Raw genomic sequence first — 22,188 nt, 5'->3', positions numbered from 1 at the left:
TTTATGGTTTTTTTTTTTTTCGTTGCGCGCACTTACAGGGAGGGAACTTTGGCGTCGGTGTTTTATGCCATCGAAAAAGAAACCATACCGCCGGCGCAGTCGCGCCTCGAGTCGGGGCAACTTTGCGCCCACCACCTAGATACAGCATCGTCGGTCGTGACACGCCGTCGCACACGTTTCCCAGAGACGAGAAGGTGCATAATAAACTTTGGATACCTGCCTATTAGAGAGCTTTAGCTTGTCCGGTAATCGGCTAAACGCGGGCGTTGGGGCGTGCGGGCGGAACCGTCAACGTGAGCGGCCTGTATGGTGCTGCCACCTGGTGGCGCAGAGCTCAAACAGACAAAAACAGCTAATATTGCAGTAACCAAGTGTATTCTACTTCGCAGCTGGTGTAAATCTTCGGCAGCAACACGATTACGTCACTGCCGAAAATTTACATCAGGAAGTGACCAATAATTCTTGTATAAGTGTCTGGTGCAGAGCGAAATCTTCGCGCTACGGCTCGCGAAAACCTGACCGGCACTTCCATGGTCGCCTGCTCTTCGTCGCTTGACGCGGGAGGCTCGTAACCGTACGGGGTAATATTTCTTGCCAAGTTGGAATGGCCCTCGTCGTCAGACGTGTACTCATCGCTGTAGAGGCACCAGAACTCGAATCCATGCTCGCGATGGCGGCGTCGGCGCGCTTCGAATGACCGCGGCCAGCCGGCTGGCTATCCGACGAGGGTGTCGTGACGTCATACCTTCCAACTCCCGCGGGTCGGGCGGCGAGGCGCGCGCTCACAAAAACGCCAAAAATAAAGCCATCGGCTCAAAAATGAGATAAGTGACTACTTCTTTTCGGTGTAATCACACACTGAGGATTCATTTTCAGCATGTTCGTAAAATTTTCAGATTTTGTGTCCGTATCCCTTTAACCATAACTCCCCTGAGGCGTCAGTTGCGCATGCGCTATCGGCGCGCATGCATCCATATAATCCTTTGACGCAACGCAGTACTATTACAGCGCAAATAACACTATAGCGGCTACCGACTATCCCTGTGGAAGAATGACTTATACATAAGGTGAACATTGCCTTTCTCTCATCCATAAGCTGAACATTTAAAGCGAATAGCTTTCTTTGTCTCTTTCGGCCGTTTTCGTGATACGAAGGCGGTCGAAATTGGGCAAGGGCAGGCGAGGAAATGCGCCGAAGAAGTCTTCATATACAGAAATCACGGGGGAATAATAATACTTTTGCAGTACATCTTCTCCAGCCTGATGTACCGGCCCAATGAATAATTCGGGGCCCTTGCATGCGCGTCGCATTGACATTGTGAAGTTCCCACGATACATCAGTGGTGCTGAAGCGGCTTTTCCTTCTAGCCTCGAACTGCTATATGTTACTTAATTGGAAGTGTTGCTGCTGAAGGCCCTGTGTAACTAGCATATATGCTTTCATATGCATTTCACATTGTTGTACCACATTGAATTGAGGCAAGTGATTTGTTTTGATAATCTCGCCTGAAATTTTGCGTGTAATTTACTGTATTTTTCAAAAACATGCCGTACTGCTGCGTGCCGTGCTGCAAGTCGAGCACCAACAAAAAGCTTGGTCTAAGTTTTCACGCATTTCCAGTGGAGGAAACTGGAGCAGTGGAGCTTTAATTTGTCCTCACTTAGAGAGCTGCCCTCTTTTTGCTTGCCAGGCAAACGAAAAGCATGCATCAGCGATTTCTTCATGAATTGCAAGCAAATTTATAAAGCCGGCCTACTCTCAAACATTGGCGCAGTCTACGGACACAGCGGCTTACCGCAAAAAAACTAACGAGTAAGCCACTGAGCTGAAAACTTCTCCGCGTTTGAAGGAGTACTGCGAGTGCACAAGCGTTGTGTGTTTGCTATCGTAAATAAATTGTAGGTATTGTGAATGTCTTATGCTGGTAATTTCGCCATGAATACAAAGATGGCATTCAATATTTACTGATGGCTCAGAAAGTTGCTGAAAAATGTCTGTCCGTGGCTGTCGACTCAGGTAAGCAGCTTAATACTTCGTGCAGGAAGACGCGCGATGAGTTCGCTTACTTAACACGCATATTTAACACAATAAACAGCGCATTCACATGTACAGATGCAAGAAAGCCGCGACTTCAGCTCTCCATTTAAAAGCACCGAGTCATATCTCTCGCTTTCCAAGGCGTATTTTGACAGTCAATTGGTCAAGCTGGGGAAAATGCAAGTCATAAACAAAAGTTTGCGGGCTCCGGATTCGCGAAAAAAAAAAAAAAAACATCTTGGTTCCCTCGTCAGTCAGCTGGCATTCCTTCTAGCAGATAGCGCTTGAATGCCTTCTTTCGCGTGCAGGCTTTCCATTGGCATGCTGCGCTTGAGCGCGCGGAAATAATTTGCCCGCAAAACTTTGGCTTACGAGTGTACGCGTTTCGGGCAGCATCATCCTGACAGAGGCTGGAGTGCAAAGAAGAAAAAAAAAATAGCGTCAAGGGACATCGGTGCTTTTGTGTGCCTTTTTGTTCGGCACAACTTCTCGCGGTTTCTTATAAAGCGATATTTTCATTATAGCGCGAATTATAGCGCAAATCGTCTCGCGCGCAGCCGTAGCAAGGGAGTTGAGGGGTGGGAGGCGCGCGCCGCGGTGCGGCGAAAGCAGCGGCCACGCCCCTTTCCGCAATTACACCCTCTCCGTCCGATTGGGACGGCCGGAGCAACCCTGCCGCGCGCGTCGATCCAGGCGGCCGTGAAACAGCTAATATTGCAGTAACCAAGTGTATTCTACTTCGCAGCTGGTGTAAATCTTCGGCAGCAACACGATTACGTCACTGCCGAAAATTTACATCAGGAAGTGACCAATAATTCTTGTATAAGTGTCTGGTGCAGAGCGAAATCTTCGCGCTACGGTTCGCGAAAACCTGACCGGCACTTCCATGGTCGCCTGCTCTTCGTCGCTTGACGCGGGAGGCTCGTAACCGTACGGGGTAATATTTCTTGCCAAGTTGGAATGGCCCTCGTCGTCAGACGTGTACTCATCGCTGGTAGAGGCACCAGAACTCGAATCCATGCTCGCGATGGCGGCGTCGGCGCGCTTCGAATGACCGCGGCCAGCCGGCTGGCTATCCGACGAGGGTGTCGTGACGTCATACCTTCCAACTCCCGCGGGTCGGGCGGCGAGGCGCGCGCTCACAAAAACGCCAAAAATAAAGCCATCGGCTCAAAAATGAGATAAGTGACTACTTCTTTTTGGTGTAATCACACACTGAGGATTCATTTTCAGCATGTTCGTAAAATTTTCAGATTTTGTGTCCGTATCCCTTTAACCATAACTCCCCTGAGGCGTCAGTTGCGCATGCGCTATCGGCGCGCATGCATCCATATAATCCTTTGACGCAACGCAGTACTATTACAGCGCAAATAACACTATAGCGGCTACCGTCTATCCCTGTGGAAGAATGACTTATACATAAGGTGAACATTGCCTTTCTCTCATCCATAAGCTGAACATTTAAAGCGAATAGCTTTCTTTGTCTCTTTCGGCCGTTTTCGTGATACGAAGGCGGTCGAAATTGGGCAAGGGCAGGCGAGGAAATGCGCCGAAGGCCGCGGGCTCTCGGGCAATCCAGTTGCGAAGAGGGATGGGGCAGAGTCGCTTGTTAGCTCGCTCGCTCGATGGTCGAGTTCGTCGCGGGGAGGCGAGAAAAAAAACTAGTGGCGTTTCACTTCGTGAACGCGGGTGAAGCGCAAGCGTATGGGTGGTGCGCACACGAAGCTATCGGCCCTCAGTGCGCAACGCGCTCCTCCGTACTTTCCCCGGCGCGCGATTCTCTTCTCCACCTCCAGGCGCCTTCCTCCTCCGGCGCTCACTTCCCTCGCGGAGACAAACATAATTTCGCCGATTTGACAGATGAAGGGTTGCAGAAAATAGCGCCTCTTCCTCTTCACAACCACAATCTCTCTCTCTCTCTCTCTCTCTGACAAACGGGGTATGTACTCTAGCGCGTAAAAGGGCGCGTGCTCTCGGGCACGCTAGCGGCGGGGAGGAACCAGAGGGAGGAGGAGGCTGTCGCTCGCTCGCTCGTCGCATGTCTCGCTGGCGGGCCGCCCGCGGTGTCGACTTTACGAGTAGGTACAGCGGGGGCGTGGCACTGCGGGTCACATGACTTCAGCTTAACACGTGTTGTCATGGCAATCGTGAAGCTCCTAGGGACATAATCGCTTAGAGACTTTTGAGGCACTGGTCTGGCACGAGACGGTCTTTGGAGGGACCGCCAGTCGTTTGTCCGCAGGCGCGAGGACAAGCGGGTGCAAGAGAGAAAATTGCGTCCGCTCTTGCGCAAGCGGATACTGCTCGCGTTTGTGCCCCGATGCCGCGGCGGAAGCCGCGGTGCCGGGCGCCGACGCGAAGCGGCGGTCGTTGGGGTGTTGCGGAGCGCAGCGTAGCAACACCCCAAATAAACAATACTGCTCCAGTCAGGTAGACTGCTCCGTCCCTGATAGTGAAATTGTTTTCATCATCAAAACAGTGATGCGTTTATTTAGAAATACCATCGTTTCTCTCTCGCACCCGCTTGCCCTCGCGCCTGCGGACAAACGACTGGCGGTCCCTCCAAAGACCGTCTCCTCTGGTCTGGCCCACGCCGACCGCGCTTTATTCTATGACCGTACAATGGCAGTGGGTTCAGTGTTTCTTGGCGGAAAGACAATTACAGCGCCAATGCGCCCTAAACGATTCCCTCCCTAGGCACCTAGGAGCTCCACGATTGCCATGACAACACGTGTTAAGCCGAAGTCACGTGACCCGCAGTGCCACGCCCCCGCTGTACCTACTAGCAATTGTAAAGTCGCCGCCCGGTGCTGGCTAGCCCATCGTGGACAATGCGGCGGACGAGATCCACAAGGAATTCTCGCTCACGAAGTATGCAGCGCAGACGCACGCGAGCGTTCCATCAAACGCTGGCGGCTTTGACGCCGATCGACTCGCCAAAGAGAGCAAGTGGACGCGTTCGCTCCCTACGACTGTCACGAAGGAATTCCGGGAAAGCGAGGGAAGGCGCCAAGGGAAAGCGTGCGTGCTATCGGCACCGTACTATCGGGCAACCGAGTTGCGGGGATGGGCGGCAAGGAGGAGGGCTTGTCGCCTCGCTTGTTCGTTCGTTTGGGCTATTCGCTTGCATTGACAATCATCGTCGATGGTTTCCGCACAATTTTTTCTAGACTTAAGAACGGTTAGTGTAATTTAGCAAGCAAAAAGGGCATTGCAGTGCGCAAGCATCTTAGTTAGCTACTATTATAGCAAACTTTAATACTGGGTAGTGGCACTAGCACGAAGAACCTGCGTGCTCTTTTGCATTGAAATCACCAGATGGCACCAATGCGACTTTTACCAGCACTTTTGCCACACCCATAGCCGCTAATGGACACTGTCACCAGCATTCCTTTGCAAGTTTTTTGTTATTTACCATAATAACGGTTTGCTACAAAACAGTATGCCCCTGGAATTAACGTAACTGGCCTGATGCTTTTTTGCTTATTCGACAGTTTGAGTGATTCGTGTGGTTTGACGTCGTTCACTACCAAATAATGACATAACGTCCTACCAAATAACCAAGAACGCCAGACAGGTGCTGCCATCTGTCGGGCGGCTGGCGAAGTGGACGTGACAGTCTCGGAGGTACTGATACCTCGCAGCAGTTGCTCACGCCGACGGCATTAACTACTATTCAGTCATCCGTGCAGTGCTGAAGTACCCCGCAGCTACATCGCCTGCGTGCGCTCTTGAAAAAGCAAGTTTACAGAGAAAATGACAAATAATTCTTGAACAAGTGTCTGGTGCAGAGCGAAATCTTCGCTCTACGGTTCGCGAAAACCTGACCGGCACTTCCACGGCCGCCTGCTTTTCTTCATCGCTTGACGCGGAAGGCTCGTAACCGTAAGCGGTAATATTTTTTGTCAAGTTGGAATGGGTCTCGTCTTCAGATCTGTACTCATCTCTGGTAGAGGCACCAGAACTCGAATCCATGCTCGCGATGGCGGCGTCGGCGCACTTCGAATGACCGCTGCTGGCCGGCTGGCTATCCGACGAGGGTGTCGTGACGTCACACCTTCCAACTCCCGCGGGTCGGGAGGCGAGGCGCGCGCTCACAAAAACGCCAAAAATAAAGCCATTGGCTCAAAAATGAGCTAAGTGACTACTTTTTTTTGGTGTAATCACACACTGAGGATTCATTTTCAGCATTTTCGTAAAATTTTCAGATTTTGTGTCTAAAGTTTCTCAGGGAATTTTTGTCATAATTGTCAGGGACAACCTGGAGAAATTAAGGAAATTTAAAATTTTAATTTGGTAGACACCCTGAGGATGTAGAGGGGAAGAATGATTATTAACATGCACAAATATTTGCTTAGGAAATCACAAATCGAATAGCCAAATGCAATAGCTTCAAAAAAAGCCATTTGTGAGCAACCTTGTCAAAGGCCTTTTCAAAATCAAGAAATAAAACATCTACACATGTGTAGAGGTCATGCTTAGGTCATTTATGAACAAGCTAGTGGTGTGTCACAAGAAAGCCCTTTTTGACAAGCATGTTGTTTGGGGTGAAAAAAATCAAGCCCTAGAATCTGTACAACATGGGGAAAAAATGATATCTCACATAAGTTTTGAGCACACACATGTAAAGCAAGATTGAGCGACAATGTTGAAGTAGTTGGTGTTGTTGTTGTTTGTATCTGTCCGGTGTCTATCCTTTTGTGCACTGTTGCTTCAAGGCTGAAATGTGTTTGTCACTTACGTGAAATTACATTCTGCTACATTCCAGGTCTCTTTATGACAACAGCATCCAGTCGCTGGCCAATGGGTCATTTGCTCCATTGAATAACATCCAAACGCTGTAAGTATTGCAGTCATCTCTGTTGAAATTGCAGCACTTCCTGTTCGCAACGTTGCTGGTGTTGTCACATTTCTCTTTTAGAAGGCACTTCGTATTTATTGGATTCAACGTGTGTGATTGGCGAACTTTGCCAACATCTTGATTACTTCTTACTTAAAGTGAGGAACGAATTATTGTGTACTTGAAATTGCTCATATCGATGTTGATCAAACTATTTATTTAGCCCATTGTTTACTTTTTTGCGCTAGTTTACACAGTGATCATTTCAGCTACATCACCAATACCAACAAATCATTTCTGAGGGTGGTGTTGGGCAGGTGCACATAGGATTACTCCATTTTAAATATGTTTGCCACTGTCATCGACTCTATAAACAAGTGTGTTCGTTTTTTGCATGCTGCCCTCCTCAGACACCTGGCACGCAACCCGTTCATCTGCGACTGCAACCTTCGCTGGCTAGCATTGTACCTGCACCAGCACCCGGTGGAGACGAGCGGCGCACGCTGCGAGGGACCGAAACGTATGCACCGCCGTCGCCTGTCCATCCTGGGTGATACAAAGTTCAAGTGCAAAGGTATGTCCTTCCCTCAGCTTGTCACAGCACTGAACGTATGAGGAAAGCGAGGCTGTGCAAAGCCCTTAATTCATTCATACATATAGCTGTTTCTGCCTTTGTGGTTACTTGTTTTCTTCATGATTTCCTCGTGCTGGAGCTCGTGCTCTAGGATTCAAGCACATTGTCAGATTTTCAGCAGCTGGAGTAGTGCAACATAGATGAATACGATGACAATGCAAGCGCATTGTGTTGTCGTCTTGTATTCGCCTATGATGTGCTCAAGCTATCTTGTCCTACAACTGGACCAACAATGCATTTTCTGCAAGTAGCATGCCGGGTCATCAAACCAGGCCATATCTTTCGTTTCTCGGCAAAGTGAGCAGCTCACTCTCTTGCATACCTTCTTGAGCCGTGCAGCTGCCACGTGTGACCTAAAGCTTGACACGACAAAAGCAAACATCATTGTGCAAACGCTTTGAGAGCTGTCCGAAAATACGTTAGGTATGCAGTGACTTTGGCACCCACAGAGACTTGCGACAGCCTTTTGCAACGATTCAATCTTTTAATGCGAAGCATTTGTGAGCTTCAGCTGCTTTGAGTGTATCTATCTATCTATCTATCTATCTATCTATCTATCTATCTATCTATCTATCTCTGTCTGTCTGTCTGTCTGTCTGTCTGTCTGTTTGTCCGTCCGTCCGCCTGTCTGTCCGACCGTGTCGCAAAGGAATTAACTAAGAAGTTAATTAGTGAGTAATTGACCTAGATAAACGTACTCCTTTACAGACTGTAGAGGCTGACTAGCGATACTGAATTCTTGTTCCCTTGCCAGGCTATTGAACATTATCTTTGTTTTCTGCATATTAATCTTCAACCCCACTCTTACACTTTCTCGGTTAAGGTCCTCAATCATTTGCTGTTAATTCGTCCCCATTGTTGCAGAATAGGAGAATGTCATCTGTAAACGGAAGGTTGCTGAGATATTCGCCGTTGATTCTCACTCCTAAGCCTTCCCAGTCTAAGAGCTTGAATACTTCTTGTAAGCATGCAGTGAATAGCATTGGAGAGATTGTGTCTCCTTGCCTGACCCCTTTCTTGATAGGTAACTTTCTACTTTTCTTGTGGAGAACCAAGGTTGCTGTGCAATTTTTGTAGATATTTGCCAATATATTCACGTATGCATCCTGTACTCCTTGGTTGCGTAATGCCTCTATGACTGCTATGTCATGATATAAATAGTGTGAATGACATGATGCAATTGTGGTAATTTTGTTTAACTCGAAGTGTATCTGGATAATAATTACATGACATGAGTGCATGACCTGACATGAATATCATATCGATGACATGCATGACGTATGAATGCCATGAATTACGCGAATGTATGTCTTGACAGGACATTAATAATGACATGTCATTCTTGTCATGTCATGCATTATGCATGCATGTCTCACCATACATATCCTTAAGCATATCCAGTCAAAGAAATGACCATGATGCCATGACCTCATATCATTTGTGTGATTCATGAGTCACGTCATGACATACATGTCATATCATTCGTGCCATGGATATCCGATACAGAACCTATTAAAAATGGATCTGACACAAATGGCAATCATGTCATGACATAGATGACATGTCATGCACATCATGAATTTTTTTAACTGGATATACTCTGGATATGAGTGTCATGGCATGCATGTGGGGCATTAATGACATGTCATGCTTGTCATAAATGAATGACATGATTTCCATGAATGTCATGACATGCATGACAAGAATGACATAAATTCATGACATGCATGCGCGGCATGACATTATTACCATTTCCGAGCACCAACGCGCTGCCTCCTCATTCCTCCAGAAGCTCGTACCGCATTTTCACGACCCTTCTTGTCGTTACCAGGCCGCTTAATCAAGCAAGGCTTGCTCTTTCCTGGTGCACATAGTGTCCAAGTACGCCAACGCTGCATCGAATTCCACAATGGCGACGTCAGCACGGCTCAGCCAAGGCGAGCAGCGACACCATGCCACTTGTCTGAATGGCTATAAAATAATTGCGGCAGAACCCATCTCACGATGACTGTCAATGGTAATGCGTTAGCATTGAATCAATATAGTGACTCTAGGTATTGCCACCATCGAAACGAGTTATATGCGAGGCATGTACAGCAGCAGGATTCCTCTTTCGCTCTCCCCTAAGAACACTCGGCGCCTTCTAGCGCCACCGTCACAAAGCCTGCACGTGACCTCCGAAATGCATGGTATGTGTGCCGGTGTGTGCGAACACTGGGAAACACGTCATGTGACAACCGGGCTCTTCTCTCGCACTTCTTTCTGTGCACGGTGCGCCATCTAGTGGCTCTGTTGAGAAGTTTGCGCGTGGCCTCCGAGACGGGAAGCGTGGTGCGGCGGTGCCTGCGAACGCTGAGAATTGTTCCCTCACTTGTCGCACACTCAGTGGCAGATACCGGATGACCCAAGTTGGTGAAACATTCATTGAAGAGCGGCACATACCCAGTGCATTCATGGTGCAGCTCGCTAAAGTGTTGGCGTGAAAGACGTTAATTGAAAAGCGGCACATATCCAATGCAATCGTGGCGCAGCCTGCAAATGCATCGAGTTGCTGTCTATGAGAAACCCTTGTGACATGGGTTCAATTTCGTTAAGCATCGGGGAAATTCAAGGTATCCATTTCATCATTGTAGCGTGGCACATACCATGCTCCCCGAGTTGGCGTCAAGGACATTCATTGAAGAGTAGTACACACCTACTGGCACATACCCATTGACTCAGGTTGGCATCAAAGAGGCTCATTGGAAACCAGCACAGACTGATTGGCGCATATAGAGTGGCACAGACAGACAGACAGACAAACATGAAAACGTAATGTACCCAAAGAATGCTAATGCATTAAAAGGACACAGGTTTTAGGCTGTGCTACAGTATTGCCATCAAGTCACTCGTTTGTGTCCTCCAAGTGATACCACATACTGCCGTCAGCAAGCATTTAGTTTCTGCAGTTCTTACCCATCTCGCACCTCCGTGCCACTCATTCGCATGAATTTGGTTATTTGTAGAAATCATGCGATTGTTACCGTCTTGCTGGTGTCGTCATGCACACGCGCTCTCGCATTAATTTAGCTCCCTGTACTCCCATCACACACAAATATGGATCTACACAAATAACCAGCTGCCTGCAAAATGCTTCACATAATGTGGATTCCCAGTGTGCATTAAGTCTGCACATTGTTTGCACAATGTTCTTCTGCACAACATCTGCACAATGTTTTTGTTTTTTCTGAATTCTTTTGAAATCTCGTTATGTACCATAAGTGAGCTGCGAGCTACAGTGCCACTGAGGCTTCCCTGGTATTGCTACAAATTTTATTCTCGTACCACTCCCCCTGTTTTGAAGCAGCGGGCACGGCAGCCGTGCCCATGTCATCCCTCATTGCACATCACGCCGACTTCAGCGCCAGTCTTTGCAGGGGTGGAGCTTGCCCCCTAAAAGAACGGAGCGAGCCTGTGTATTGTGACATCATGACACACCTTCGGTACCGAAACTGACACTAGTTTGTGGAAACAAGTATATTATAGTAAATTATGTGGAGTGCTCTGGCACTTTCAAGTGTCTTTTCTCAGATTTAGAGTGATTATAAACTTGCATAATTTAAGGGGAAAAAAATTACAAGTCAATATCAGCACTCCTATAAAGAATATTTTGTTTAAGCAGCCATGCTAACCTCTGGTTTACCACATCTGCTCGTGCTTGTTTGAGCCGGTCTTTTCTCTTTATTGCACCTAAGGCAGTAAGTGCGCCAGCTATATCTTTCATGTCGCCTATTTGAGCTGTGTTTATCAGTGTATGAAAAAAACCAATGCGTGCCATGTCATTTCGTTGCAAGCGCATTGTAAAGCCCAAACCGCATGAGAGCGATTTTGTGCGCGACGGTGACGAGCGACAGCTTCGAGCGACGAAACGGGCCGTCGCGCGAACAGATCGCTCGATCTTTTGGCTCAATCGCTCGGTTCTAGAAATCGAGAATTCGTCGCTCATCGCCCGGAAGTGCTATGAGCGACTAGCCAATAGCGCGAAGCCGGAACTGGATATACTCAGTCAAGTACTACCGATTGTCGCACGGAACGAGCAAACGACTAGATTTTGATACGTGCAAGGATAATAACATAGTGCAAGACCTTTAGAAATATTTATGCTGCTCTTTACTCTAAAACGCATCAACTTAAATTAATAAAGCAAGCGTCACGCCAGTTTCGGCGAGTATTTGCTGCCCTCATACCGGCAACACCGGGGAGACATCGCTCAAAGTCGTCGCTCGTCTCGTCGCTTGCATGCGGTACGACTTGTAGGCAATGAGCGAACGCAACAGCCATCTCCATCGCGTCGCTTGTCGCTGTCGCGCGCAAGATCGCGTGAATGCGGTTTATACTTAAAGAATGAGCAACACTTTCCTGCGAGCTCTTCCCGACGACGACAGTGCGCAGACAGACATGGGCTGCTTTGCAGGTTCGGAAGAGCACAGGACACGCTTGGCGGGCGACTGCGTCGTGGACCGTGACTGTCCAGAGCAGTGCGTCTGTGAAGGCACCATCGTCGACTGCTCACGCAAGGGTCTTCGCGAGATTCCTACCGATCTGCCCACCTTCACGACAGAACTGTGAGCAACGCCACACCATTTTCTTGCATTTCAGATATAGGATTGAATTTTCTGTAGGTGGGAAACAGTGAAATTATTTCCATGAAATTAAAGAACCTAGACTACCTGGAAGCTTGAATGTTAGTTTACTTCAAGCTTTCGGGGCTTAGAATTGTTGATGTATTCAGCCTCGCTTTGCCATCTCCTAGACTCCTGGTTAGCTTAGGTGTTAGAGCGACTGCCCCATAAAAGCACTGATCCCGAGACTTTCTTTCACTGACGTCATTCCCTCAACAGCAAAGGAATTGGCCCTCTGCTTAGCTTCAATCTCTGCCTACGCCTGATCCGACTGTCAACACCTCGCGTTAAGCTCGGACTACTTTCATGCCTTGAGGAGATATTAATTTGGTCACTATCACCTACTCACTTTTGCTTTTTCTATCTTCTATTGGCCGTCTTCCATTTCTGTGTGGCATTCCGAGCATAATTAACAACCATGAAATAACAAACTCTGTTTGCCAGACTTCTCACCCAATTGAAGACACTTCCCACTGAAGATACTAGCGCACGAGGACAAGTGTGCAACTACTGCTTGTGCCATGTCTTATATGTGGCCACTTGAGTTAGATTTGTCCACGTGTCTATGCGTCTCTTTTGCTTAGTATTCATGTTGCATACGTGGATCGCCAACTGTACTGTTCCTTTCAATGAGCTCCGATTATCTCTGTGGCTTGTTTTAACACTGCGAGCCAGTTTGAGTTACTTTATTTCCACAGATAAGCAGCATTTCATATATTCCTACTAGCAGCAGTACTCACACACATTGGCCGTCGTGATAGTTGCAAGGGCAATGAGTGACATTTATTTTGTTTGCTTTCAGGAGGCTCAATGACAACCACATTGTGAAGGTCCGGAATAGCGGAATTTTCAAGAAACTGCCGAATTTGAACAAACTGCAAGTATTATCTTGCACTTCTGCGAGAGTATCACGTGCAATTTGTTTCTTCTGACAAAATAATTTAGTTCGTCGAAAATGCTTTATAATAATATCAAGGCAAATTAAATGTTTTCAATTTTGTCTTTGGGTGGTGTGCGCTGTAATGCTTAAGTACATGGCCTTCAAATAGAGCTATGCACTAGTTTACATATCAGCTGCGGCATGAGGGCAACTGAGAACGAAAGAAATTAACATGCATACTAAGAGGAACTCATGGAATGCAGAATAAGAATGACAGTTAAGCGAAAAAATTTATTTTATTTCCACAAATGATGCTTTTCAAAACTGGCAGAAACGATGTTTTTTGAGCAGGCATTGTCATAACTGGCTTTCTCAGCCAATGGAAAGGGGTACAAAATAATAATGCAGGAGCTTCGCTCTGCAAGGGTAGACGCCGGCGCAAATATGGAAGCTTATAAATAATTGCCTGTGTCTGATAAATATGCCACGGTGGCTCAGCAGCTCTGCGTGTGATCTGATGTGGGTACGATCCCCAGTCCACTGGCGGTGCATTCTTAATGACAGCCGGTGCAACAGGCCTGTATTCGCTGCATGCCATGTATTCGGTGCATGCTAAACAAGCCCTAAATTGTCAAAGTTATGATGGACACCTCCACTACGGCATCTGTGTTGCTTTGGGGCATTAAACCTTGTGAAACAAGTTATGTCCCGCAGAGCACCAGAGTAGGTAGACGAGTCCAGCTGTCTCTAAAGTAGGGAAAGGTGGAATGAGTAAAAACATATGGGGAGCATTACACACACTAGAATATTACTGTACACACACTGAAAAAAAGAAATTATGGGGTTTTACAAGCCAAAACCACGATCTGATTATGAGGCACGCTGTAGTGGGGGACTCCGGAAATTGGACCATCTGGGGTTCTTTAACGTGCACCTAAATCTAAGTACACGGGTGTTTTCGCATTTCGCCCCCATCGAAATGAGGCCGCCGTGGCCTGGATTCGATCCCGCGGCCTCGTGCTCAGCAGCCGAACACCATAGCCACTGAGCAGCCACGGCGGGTTGTACACACACTGGAATATTCCTGTGTACTACTGGTGGTGTATGACAACGTTGGGTACTGCCTTGGGTTTAATGAATTACTCGTAACTCATGCTCCTCGTGTGTGCATAAGATGGGGATGAGAGGACTGTTTTCATTATCCTTGAGCTGATTCCAACGTCACCCTCAATGTTCGATGTTAATCTGCAGCAGCGCTGTCCCAGCAGGAAGGGGTAATTGAAAAATGCCAGCGTATTGCAATTCTGGTGTGTGGGGAACAATGTGAGCTAATCGAACATAAGTCGCCTCAGAGTTCTAATGGCAGGTGTTTAGCTTTGGTGCGCAAAACCCCACTCAACAGTGGCCGAACAAGGATCGATGTGTCTCAGGCCAATGTTTCGACAATGCCTGAGACATTCCTTGTCCTACCACCGTCAATCACATTGTCATCTTTCTCCGAATGGCCGTCTTGTTTGGGGGGTAAATTTAGGTCCATTCTTGTATGAGCACCAATGCCGCAACCACCGTCCCATGCCTGATGCTATGCAAATGTTACGCGACTGATTAACAGCGCGGAAAAAGACGCAGACTTGGAGAAGAAATGCAAGTCACGAGTGCTGCCCAAGTTTTTCCTGTCATTTTTTTCTTATACAAAGTACTCCGTTCTGTGTCACCACTTGTCCCGGCCATTTCTCCTCTGGGTCCGCCTCCTTTGTCACACTGCTGACCATGCATTGCTATCAATTTGCCCAACTTGCTGTACTTTTCTGTTTCGTGACATTGTGGATGGCTTCCAGAAGTCAAACCTGAAACCACTTGGTTAAAAAGGGAAACAAAAATAACAAGGCTGGTCCTTTTTAAAGTCTGGGTCTGTATTTACAAAAAAGTTCTTACGCTAATGTTGTTCGCAAGAGCAGGTGTCAGCCAAACGGGATGTCAGGAATATCATTAGTGATGGAGGCCAGCCATTGGCAGACATCACTTATGAACAAAAATCTTCGTGAATTCAACTTCTGGTGTGGCCGGAAATTGTATAGTTTTCTCCATTGTTACTAACTTTTTCATTTTGAAGGAGTACTGACAGGAAATTTTTCTCTCATTTTTGTTGCTTTATTCAGTAGCCCTCAACCCAGTAATTACGCTATAAAGCCTCAGTTCCCCAAGCACACAATGAATAATTACGTTATTCACTGACACCTAGACCAGATATCACTCACATATAGGCACACACTGTGGTTGTGCTGCCAAAAGCCAAGTACATCAAGCACTCAACGGGAAAAGAGAAGAGAGCCTGTACTCCTTTGTTTCCAGCCACGACCGGTCTGCAGTATGCGTGCGCTTCAAGGAGCAAGCGCGCGGGCTCCATATTGACCGTGTTCCATCTTTTGCTCACATGGTCATCGTATGGCCTTCAAACACCCCACCAAGATGGCAGGCTCTTAAGTTGTTTGTGACACCAAGTGACTGCCACCTCTGCTTTAGGCGACGTGACGAGTCTTCTTTTTCACGTCCAAAACCATGCTACACTTGATGCATGTTTTAAATGGGTTGTATAAAATATGCAGTAATTATTTTTGGTTCTTCCAAGGAATTGATGCTTCATACCATAATTATGGAGTCAGCAGCTACCTCAAAAAAAAAAGGGGGGGGGGGGGGGGGCAGGGCACAAAATGTTCGCATGAGTACTCCTGTAGGGACAAATCTGAACTGACATTTTGATGCCTTGGACTTTAATGTTTGTGACAGCTTAGTCAAGGTTCCCAGATATGGTGGTCATTATTCAGGTATATTTTACCGTGTTATTCGTTTTTGCGTGCTTGGAAGCTTGGGATATAAATAGTGTACTAGTTCGACCTAATAGAAAATATAGCTACATGATTTTGGTCCATCCAGATAGGGTGAAGGCATTACTTTTATTTTTTCCAGTGACTTGCGCAACAATGCCATCTCTGAAATCGAAGACAACGCTTTTCTCGGTGCAGAACAACTGGCAGATTTGTAAGTTTGTTTCTGTTTTTGCACTGCTATCAGACATGCACCATTTTTTTTATGGAGATAGACAGGATTGCTTGTGCTATTTGTATTGTTGCTAGAGATGACTGATGCACCAGCTTTTGACGTGAGCTTCAACTTAGCGCATAATTGCACACCATAAGAACAGCGGGCTAAAGTTCCGTGAAGTAATTTTGTGGGATTGGAAGCACATGCTTGCACCGTCGCCATCCAAATGCTATATGAGTGGTGCCGGCACATAAAGGTGTTCCCAACGACAAGTCTCTGCGCACAAGTTGTTTGGAAAATCATTGTTCCAGGTTTAATCAATTGAGCTTCATCCTGATTAATTAAAATGATGGTGAGCCAAAATAATAGTTGGGCTCAAAGAGAGCCTCCAGTTATTGATTTCCGTGTGAAAGAAGTATGTTTACTGATGTATTAAAAACTAGCGCATCTCTAGCTCATGCTAGCATCATTTCTTTAATTTCTGTTTAACACAGTCTTATTATTTACATTGCGCTGCCAGCAATGGGTGACGTGTCATGATGACAGCGACAAGGCTATGTAATTTTAAGGGTTCGATTGTTTGTATTAGAGGGGGTATTAAAAAGTTCTATTAAACATCATGGGCAGAGTCAGATGGAGAGCAAATAGTACAACCATTATCAGAAAAGTTCCAGTGTTAAGCCATTAAAAATCACTTGTTCAACTTGCCAACAAACAGTTCTATGTCTTGTAAAAGTAGTCCCGTCTGCTATTTATGCACAGCTGCCACCATTTCTGAAGGTCATGAAAACCTGCAAGAAAAGTTTCATCCGAGATGCTTCTCAACAGATTTGTCAGCCATTTGGATCGTTGCAATATATTTATGATGTTTCTCTTTCAGCGGTGCTTTCATTTGGGGAAATTTTAAAAATTCACAGCAGCAAACTCAATGGGGATGAAGTGCAAGAATGCTCCTGTGTTTAGGTTTTGGTGTGCCCTAAAGAAATTCAGATAGTCAAAATTATGCTAGAGCTCTCCACTATGATGTAACCCTCTGTACAGTTTTGGGATGTTAAACCCAACAAATTTTTTAAATGTTACCATCAGTGAGTGTTTACTACTCTGGTAGTATTCGACCCATTGATAATGTAAAATCCTTTGTCATAATTTATTTCGACACATCAAGTTCTTCATTCACAGTGCATGATGAGCACAGGAAACTAATGCGAGCATCATATGTAACTGGTAATATGGGGGCTAATCATCTAGGATAGAAAGCCGTAAAGTGTATTGATTTGGCTCATCGGACACGTTCCATAAAATTAGCATTATGCACATGTGGGCTTTTCTCACACACAGGCTTCTTACGGAGAACAAGCTTAAGCAAGTGCGTGCTAAGATGTTCTCGGGCCTGATCCGGCTGAAGACCCTGTGAGTACGCGACGAGTTTTTTTGCTCACATAGAGCCACCAACATCGTTCCTCCTCTTTGCAGGATGCTGCGTAGCAACCTGCTGACGTTCATTGCCAACGACACATTTGCGGATTTGGATTCCGTACGTCTCCTGTGAGTCTGCGCTGTCTGGCACGTGCCTGTGCGCGCAGCCATATTTTCTCTACAGTCTGTGGTGCCCTAGCAGCTCTGAAATGCCATATTAAATGTTTTGTGGCATTATAGTTGTTTGTAGGAAGTTTTCTTCGGCGCGCTCGTGTTAGAAAGTGCTGCAGTCGGCTGTGAAAGAAGGAAGTACGAGAACTAAAGGAGGCAAAATGTGAAGCAGTACTGACCTTAACACAATGTCCGACCGCATGACTGACAAAACTGTCCCTTCGGTTCGACTGCATCAGAAAGTCGTGAACGATAGGCTTTCGTTTATTTGGCACCAGTTAATTAGATTTTTTTTGGTGAATTCAATCTCGACCAACGTTCCGGCCGGCGCCCATGCATTTCTATGGGCCCAAACATTCATCATTTAGATCATAAAATTGGCCTTTGCCGGATAATTTGAACTTGACCAGTCAGCATGCGCATGCCTGACCCCTGTTGTGTACTATTGTGGCCCCAATAGCGACCCCGTTCATGCCACCGTCTGTCTTGGCAGAGCTTAAGGTACAGTGAATGTGTTGAACACACGTCATCTCCCGTCGAAAACACCTATTTTCGGTCTGTCCTAGGAAGAGTTTCAAGCAATAGCTGTAGCAGACAGTGTCTGATTACGGTATATACCCGCGAAAACTTGGCAATTTATTTACATGTGATTGAAGGAGTGAAGGATGAGAGAGGACAGAGAAAATGTACACGGCAGGGATGCTTATATGACATCCGAGTTCCCTTGGTGGGGAACCCATTGTCCTCCACGGGGCATAAGATGTGTGCATTCTTTGGCTTGGTTGTTAGCCATTAATTGCCTCCCAACAGTAGGTAAAGCTTCACTTTTAGTAGGTAAGGCATCACTCTCCTCCAGTAGATAAGGTGGTCTTTCCCTCGCCGGTGGCCATAGGGCCATCCCTTTCCCTCCGGGCAGGGAAGGCATCTCTGATGGGCGAGGGGGTTTTTGCCCCGAGGATAGATATGCATTTCTTTTGGAGCACGGGAAATTCACCTCCAAGGTGTGGTACTTGACATCAGCAGGCACCATTGCCACATCATTGCACAACACTCTTAATTCCAAGAGGTTGTCCTCTTGTTGGTGGCCACAAGCCTTTTCTCTTGGATGACTCGAAACAAAATAGAAATCCACACAAGGATGTGGCAGTTGACGTCAGCAGGCAGGTGCTAAGACATGCCCTCACATACCAGACGTGAGTCACACAGCACACTGCTTTTGCTGAAAGTCGCAACCTTGTACACATCGTCGCTCCTGTTGCGCTCAAGCCTAAAGAAAAAGCTGCAATCATTAAACTCATATGTAGGAATCGTTTCGTCCACTTTGCACAGATCACCAGTCAAAATAGACTAGTAGAGAGGTGCTCTCTTGCAGTCTCCATGGCAGACTTGTAACAAATTAGATGCAATTAATTACTTGAAATCAATTGCATTTTCTTGTAATTTGGTGATATAATGATTACTTTGTTTACTCGATAACACTCACGGTAATTCAATTAGTGTTTGCAGTAATCAATTACATGTAACCAGTTAGTTTATTGGCGAGACAAGCTGTAACAGGCGATGCAGCTTTGAGAACCTGAAAATGGTGAAAACTACAGTAGAACGTGCCACACAGCAGCCTTGCAAATGCACATGTTCAGACAGGCAAACCCTGGAGATGAGTATTTATTTCCTCGAAATGCTTCGCCAGATGTTTGCCAACGAATTGAATGGGTGCTAGTATGTCTCGATAGTGACATACCACTTAGGTCGTTAATGCCAGGAAATCACATATGAAGGATTTCTCAGCTTTTCATTAGCCCAATCGGGAGCATATTCTTCAAGTCCCACCAACAAGGAAGCACCGCGTTTCATAGAGGACCCAGATACTGAGTAACCACAATCTTGTGCACAATATCCATATACGTTACACCACCACCCTACCCACCAGCACGCACATCGAGTAAACTGGCTGATCTCCCTATCTCTCCCTCTCTTTTTCCTTCTCGAGTGAGCTTTCAGTGTCGCTTTTCATGTCCTCACAACAAAAATGAGGGATGATGACTGACGAAAATTTTAAAAGCAATTTTTGAAGCTTTTCAGCAAAGTATGAAGTGCTCCAGAGGACGCATTGAAGATGCCAGACCAGCTTGTTCTGTTTACTGTATCTGTGCAATGTTAGTAAAATTGCAAAGAAAAGCAAATTAGATGTAATCAACTACTTTTTGGTATTCCTTCATTTGTTTTTGTGAGGCAGTAATTGGTAACTCTTTAATAAAATTTCAATGAAGTAATTGTAATCGGCTACTTTTTTTCTGTAGCATGTACAAGTCTCCTTTAGTCTGCAGAATGCAGAGACAAGCGTAGTAACGCTGCTCTTTAGTGCCTAAACAGTTGAAAGTTTCTGCATAGCTGGCGGAGCAGCATGATAAAGCAGCACCATGTTGAATTGAGATGGTTGGTACATACGTTTAGAATGCAAAGGAAATAGTGCGAAAAACAGGATGAACTCGGGAAAGGAGAAACACAAAAGTGTGTCTGTTTTGTACTTAGTGTGATGAAGCGCGAAATGCCTGAAATAGAATAGCATAAAAGCCATCAATAGAAAATCACACCGATGGACTGATTAGGCCAAAGGCAAGTGTGTGCGCATAGCAACGCATTGACAAACTTGGGCTGTATTCTCAGGCGATTGGTCTTGAAGATACTTTCACTTGGCTATATTTTGGGTGACTTGCACCAGACACGTCAACGTGCGGTAGCGTTCCCACACTCTGATAAAACAGCATGTTTGGCGCTGTGCCAAGAATGCCATAACTTGTAGATGCCGATGTGTCTTGTGCTATTCAAGCGAAATTGAAAGTATCCCCGAAAGTGATGATCCGAGAATATGGCACACCTTTTTTGGCCACTTGTGGAATGAAGTAATTTACATTCTAGCGAATTCGTTTAGGACTCCCGATTATTCGGACTTTATGGTGGTCCCCATTGAGCCTGAATTATCGGTCGGGCACTGCACGAATAGATGCAGTAAAGAAAAGGGAAAGGCTGCAGGCATCGTAACTACTTTGCACCATTGCAGGAACCTTCATTACTGCATGATTTTGTTCAAATATTACGCCCATCTTGAAAACAGTGTGCACTTAGCTAGATACAGCTAAGTATACCCCTTGTACTGCTCCTGGACTGACATAAGGCAGCATGTTTTGCAATAACGCTGGAAACATGCATGCTAGTGAGGCCTGGTTGGAATTGTGTGGTGGCAGTGTAAGTGCACCTTGGCACAGAGTTGTTTTGCAGGTGTGTTTTTGTACCTGCAGGTCACTGTACGATAACAAGATCCGGTGCATTACGCAGGGTTCCTTCGAACGCATGTCATCCCTGGCGACCCTGTGAGTAGTGTGCTCCCCTCTTTGCTGCTGTTTCTGTTGCCGCCGCCGGGGCTGAGCGCGCCCTCCTTTTTGCAGGAACTTGCTGGGGAACCCGCTTCACTGTAGCTGCCACCTACGCTGGCTGTCCGAGTGGCTGCGGCGCAGTGACACGGTTACTGGCAGCCCGCGTTGCCACTCACCGGCGCATCTCAAGGACCTGCCGTTGCAGGATGTCGAGCCTAAACAGCTCGTCTGCTCGGGTGGGTTGACGGCGGTGACGAACAGCTCAAACTACAGTTATCGATAACCAAGTTGCAGAGCTTGATGCCATATGTTGGCGCTTCCATCCGTTTTTTGTGCAGACGAAATTTTTGACCAACTCTTCTGCCTTCAGCTTTCCCAAAAGAGTAGAGTAATACTTGGTGGCAAGTCTCCAAACCTTCTCTTAGAAGAAATGGCACAAAAGAGGACAACACATAAGACTGGACATTTTTCATATGGCACTTGTCTTGTTGTCGATTCTTATATATGTGTTGTCTTTTTCTTTTGCGACATTTCTTCCAAGATAAACCCATACCAACTAGGCTAACAAGTCCTACTCCAAACCTTAACAGGTCACTATATAGGCAGCGAGCAACAAAGGAGCTGTGTCAGTGCATTCATCTTCTCATTTTGCCTGCACTTTGTTTACAAATAACAAAGCAGCAGCACAAACAAGAAATGGAACATATTGCATGTCTTTTATCGCTTTTTGTGCCGTTCCTTCTTCAGATGTTTAATCATGCACTATTACGAACTAGATGAGCAAGGTAATGTTGTCCAGGAACAAGGAGTTTGTCTGTGTAGCAGTAAGAACAGTGCTTTGACTCCAGCATACATCTTATCACATGTTGTGTTATTAGTTATGTAGAACTAAGTGCTTCCTCAAAGTGAATGCTATAATCACACGTTGACTCATTTGATTCTTGTGCCGGCATGGCTCGCTGGTGTTACCATTGCTTGTGCTACAAGCCTTAAATTTATGGTGGTTTTGAAAAGCAGGTAAACTTTACAAAGGTAAAAGGAACTACATTTTTATTCATCAAATAGCTGCATGTCTATATTTTGTGAAAGACACTAAGATAACAATAATAATTAGCATGGCTAATAGAAAAGT

General features: G+C 46.2%; 1 protein-coding gene across 3 annotated transcripts in view; it reads left to right on the top strand.

Moving 5' to 3' along the window:
- The window catches only part of LOC119457450 (protein slit), a 287,783-nt gene that overhangs the window by 216,409 nt on the left and 49,186 nt on the right, over window positions 1-22,188 (top strand). For all 3 annotated transcript variants that reach the window (XM_037719017.2, XM_049665112.1, XM_049665113.1), the window contains 9 exons: window positions 6,807-6,878; window positions 7,289-7,452; window positions 11,966-12,116; window positions 12,976-13,050; window positions 16,021-16,092; window positions 17,434-17,505; window positions 17,569-17,640; window positions 20,982-21,053; window positions 21,129-21,292. In XM_037719017.2, the coding sequence (XP_037574945.1) occupies window positions 6,807-6,878; window positions 7,289-7,452; window positions 11,966-12,116; window positions 12,976-13,050; window positions 16,021-16,092; window positions 17,434-17,505; window positions 17,569-17,640; window positions 20,982-21,053; window positions 21,129-21,292 (914 nt within the window). The remainder of the gene's footprint in view (window positions 1-6,806; window positions 6,879-7,288; window positions 7,453-11,965; window positions 12,117-12,975; window positions 13,051-16,020; window positions 16,093-17,433; window positions 17,506-17,568; window positions 17,641-20,981; window positions 21,054-21,128; window positions 21,293-22,188) is intronic.

This window comes from Dermacentor silvarum, chromosome 1 (genome assembly GCF_013339745.2).
Source record: "Dermacentor silvarum isolate Dsil-2018 chromosome 1, BIME_Dsil_1.4, whole genome shotgun sequence".
NCBI lineage: Eukaryota > Metazoa > Arthropoda > Arachnida > Ixodida > Ixodidae > Dermacentor > Dermacentor silvarum.
The sequence above is the reverse complement of the archived record's forward strand: the minus strand, read 5'-3'. Positions and strand labels throughout refer to the sequence as shown.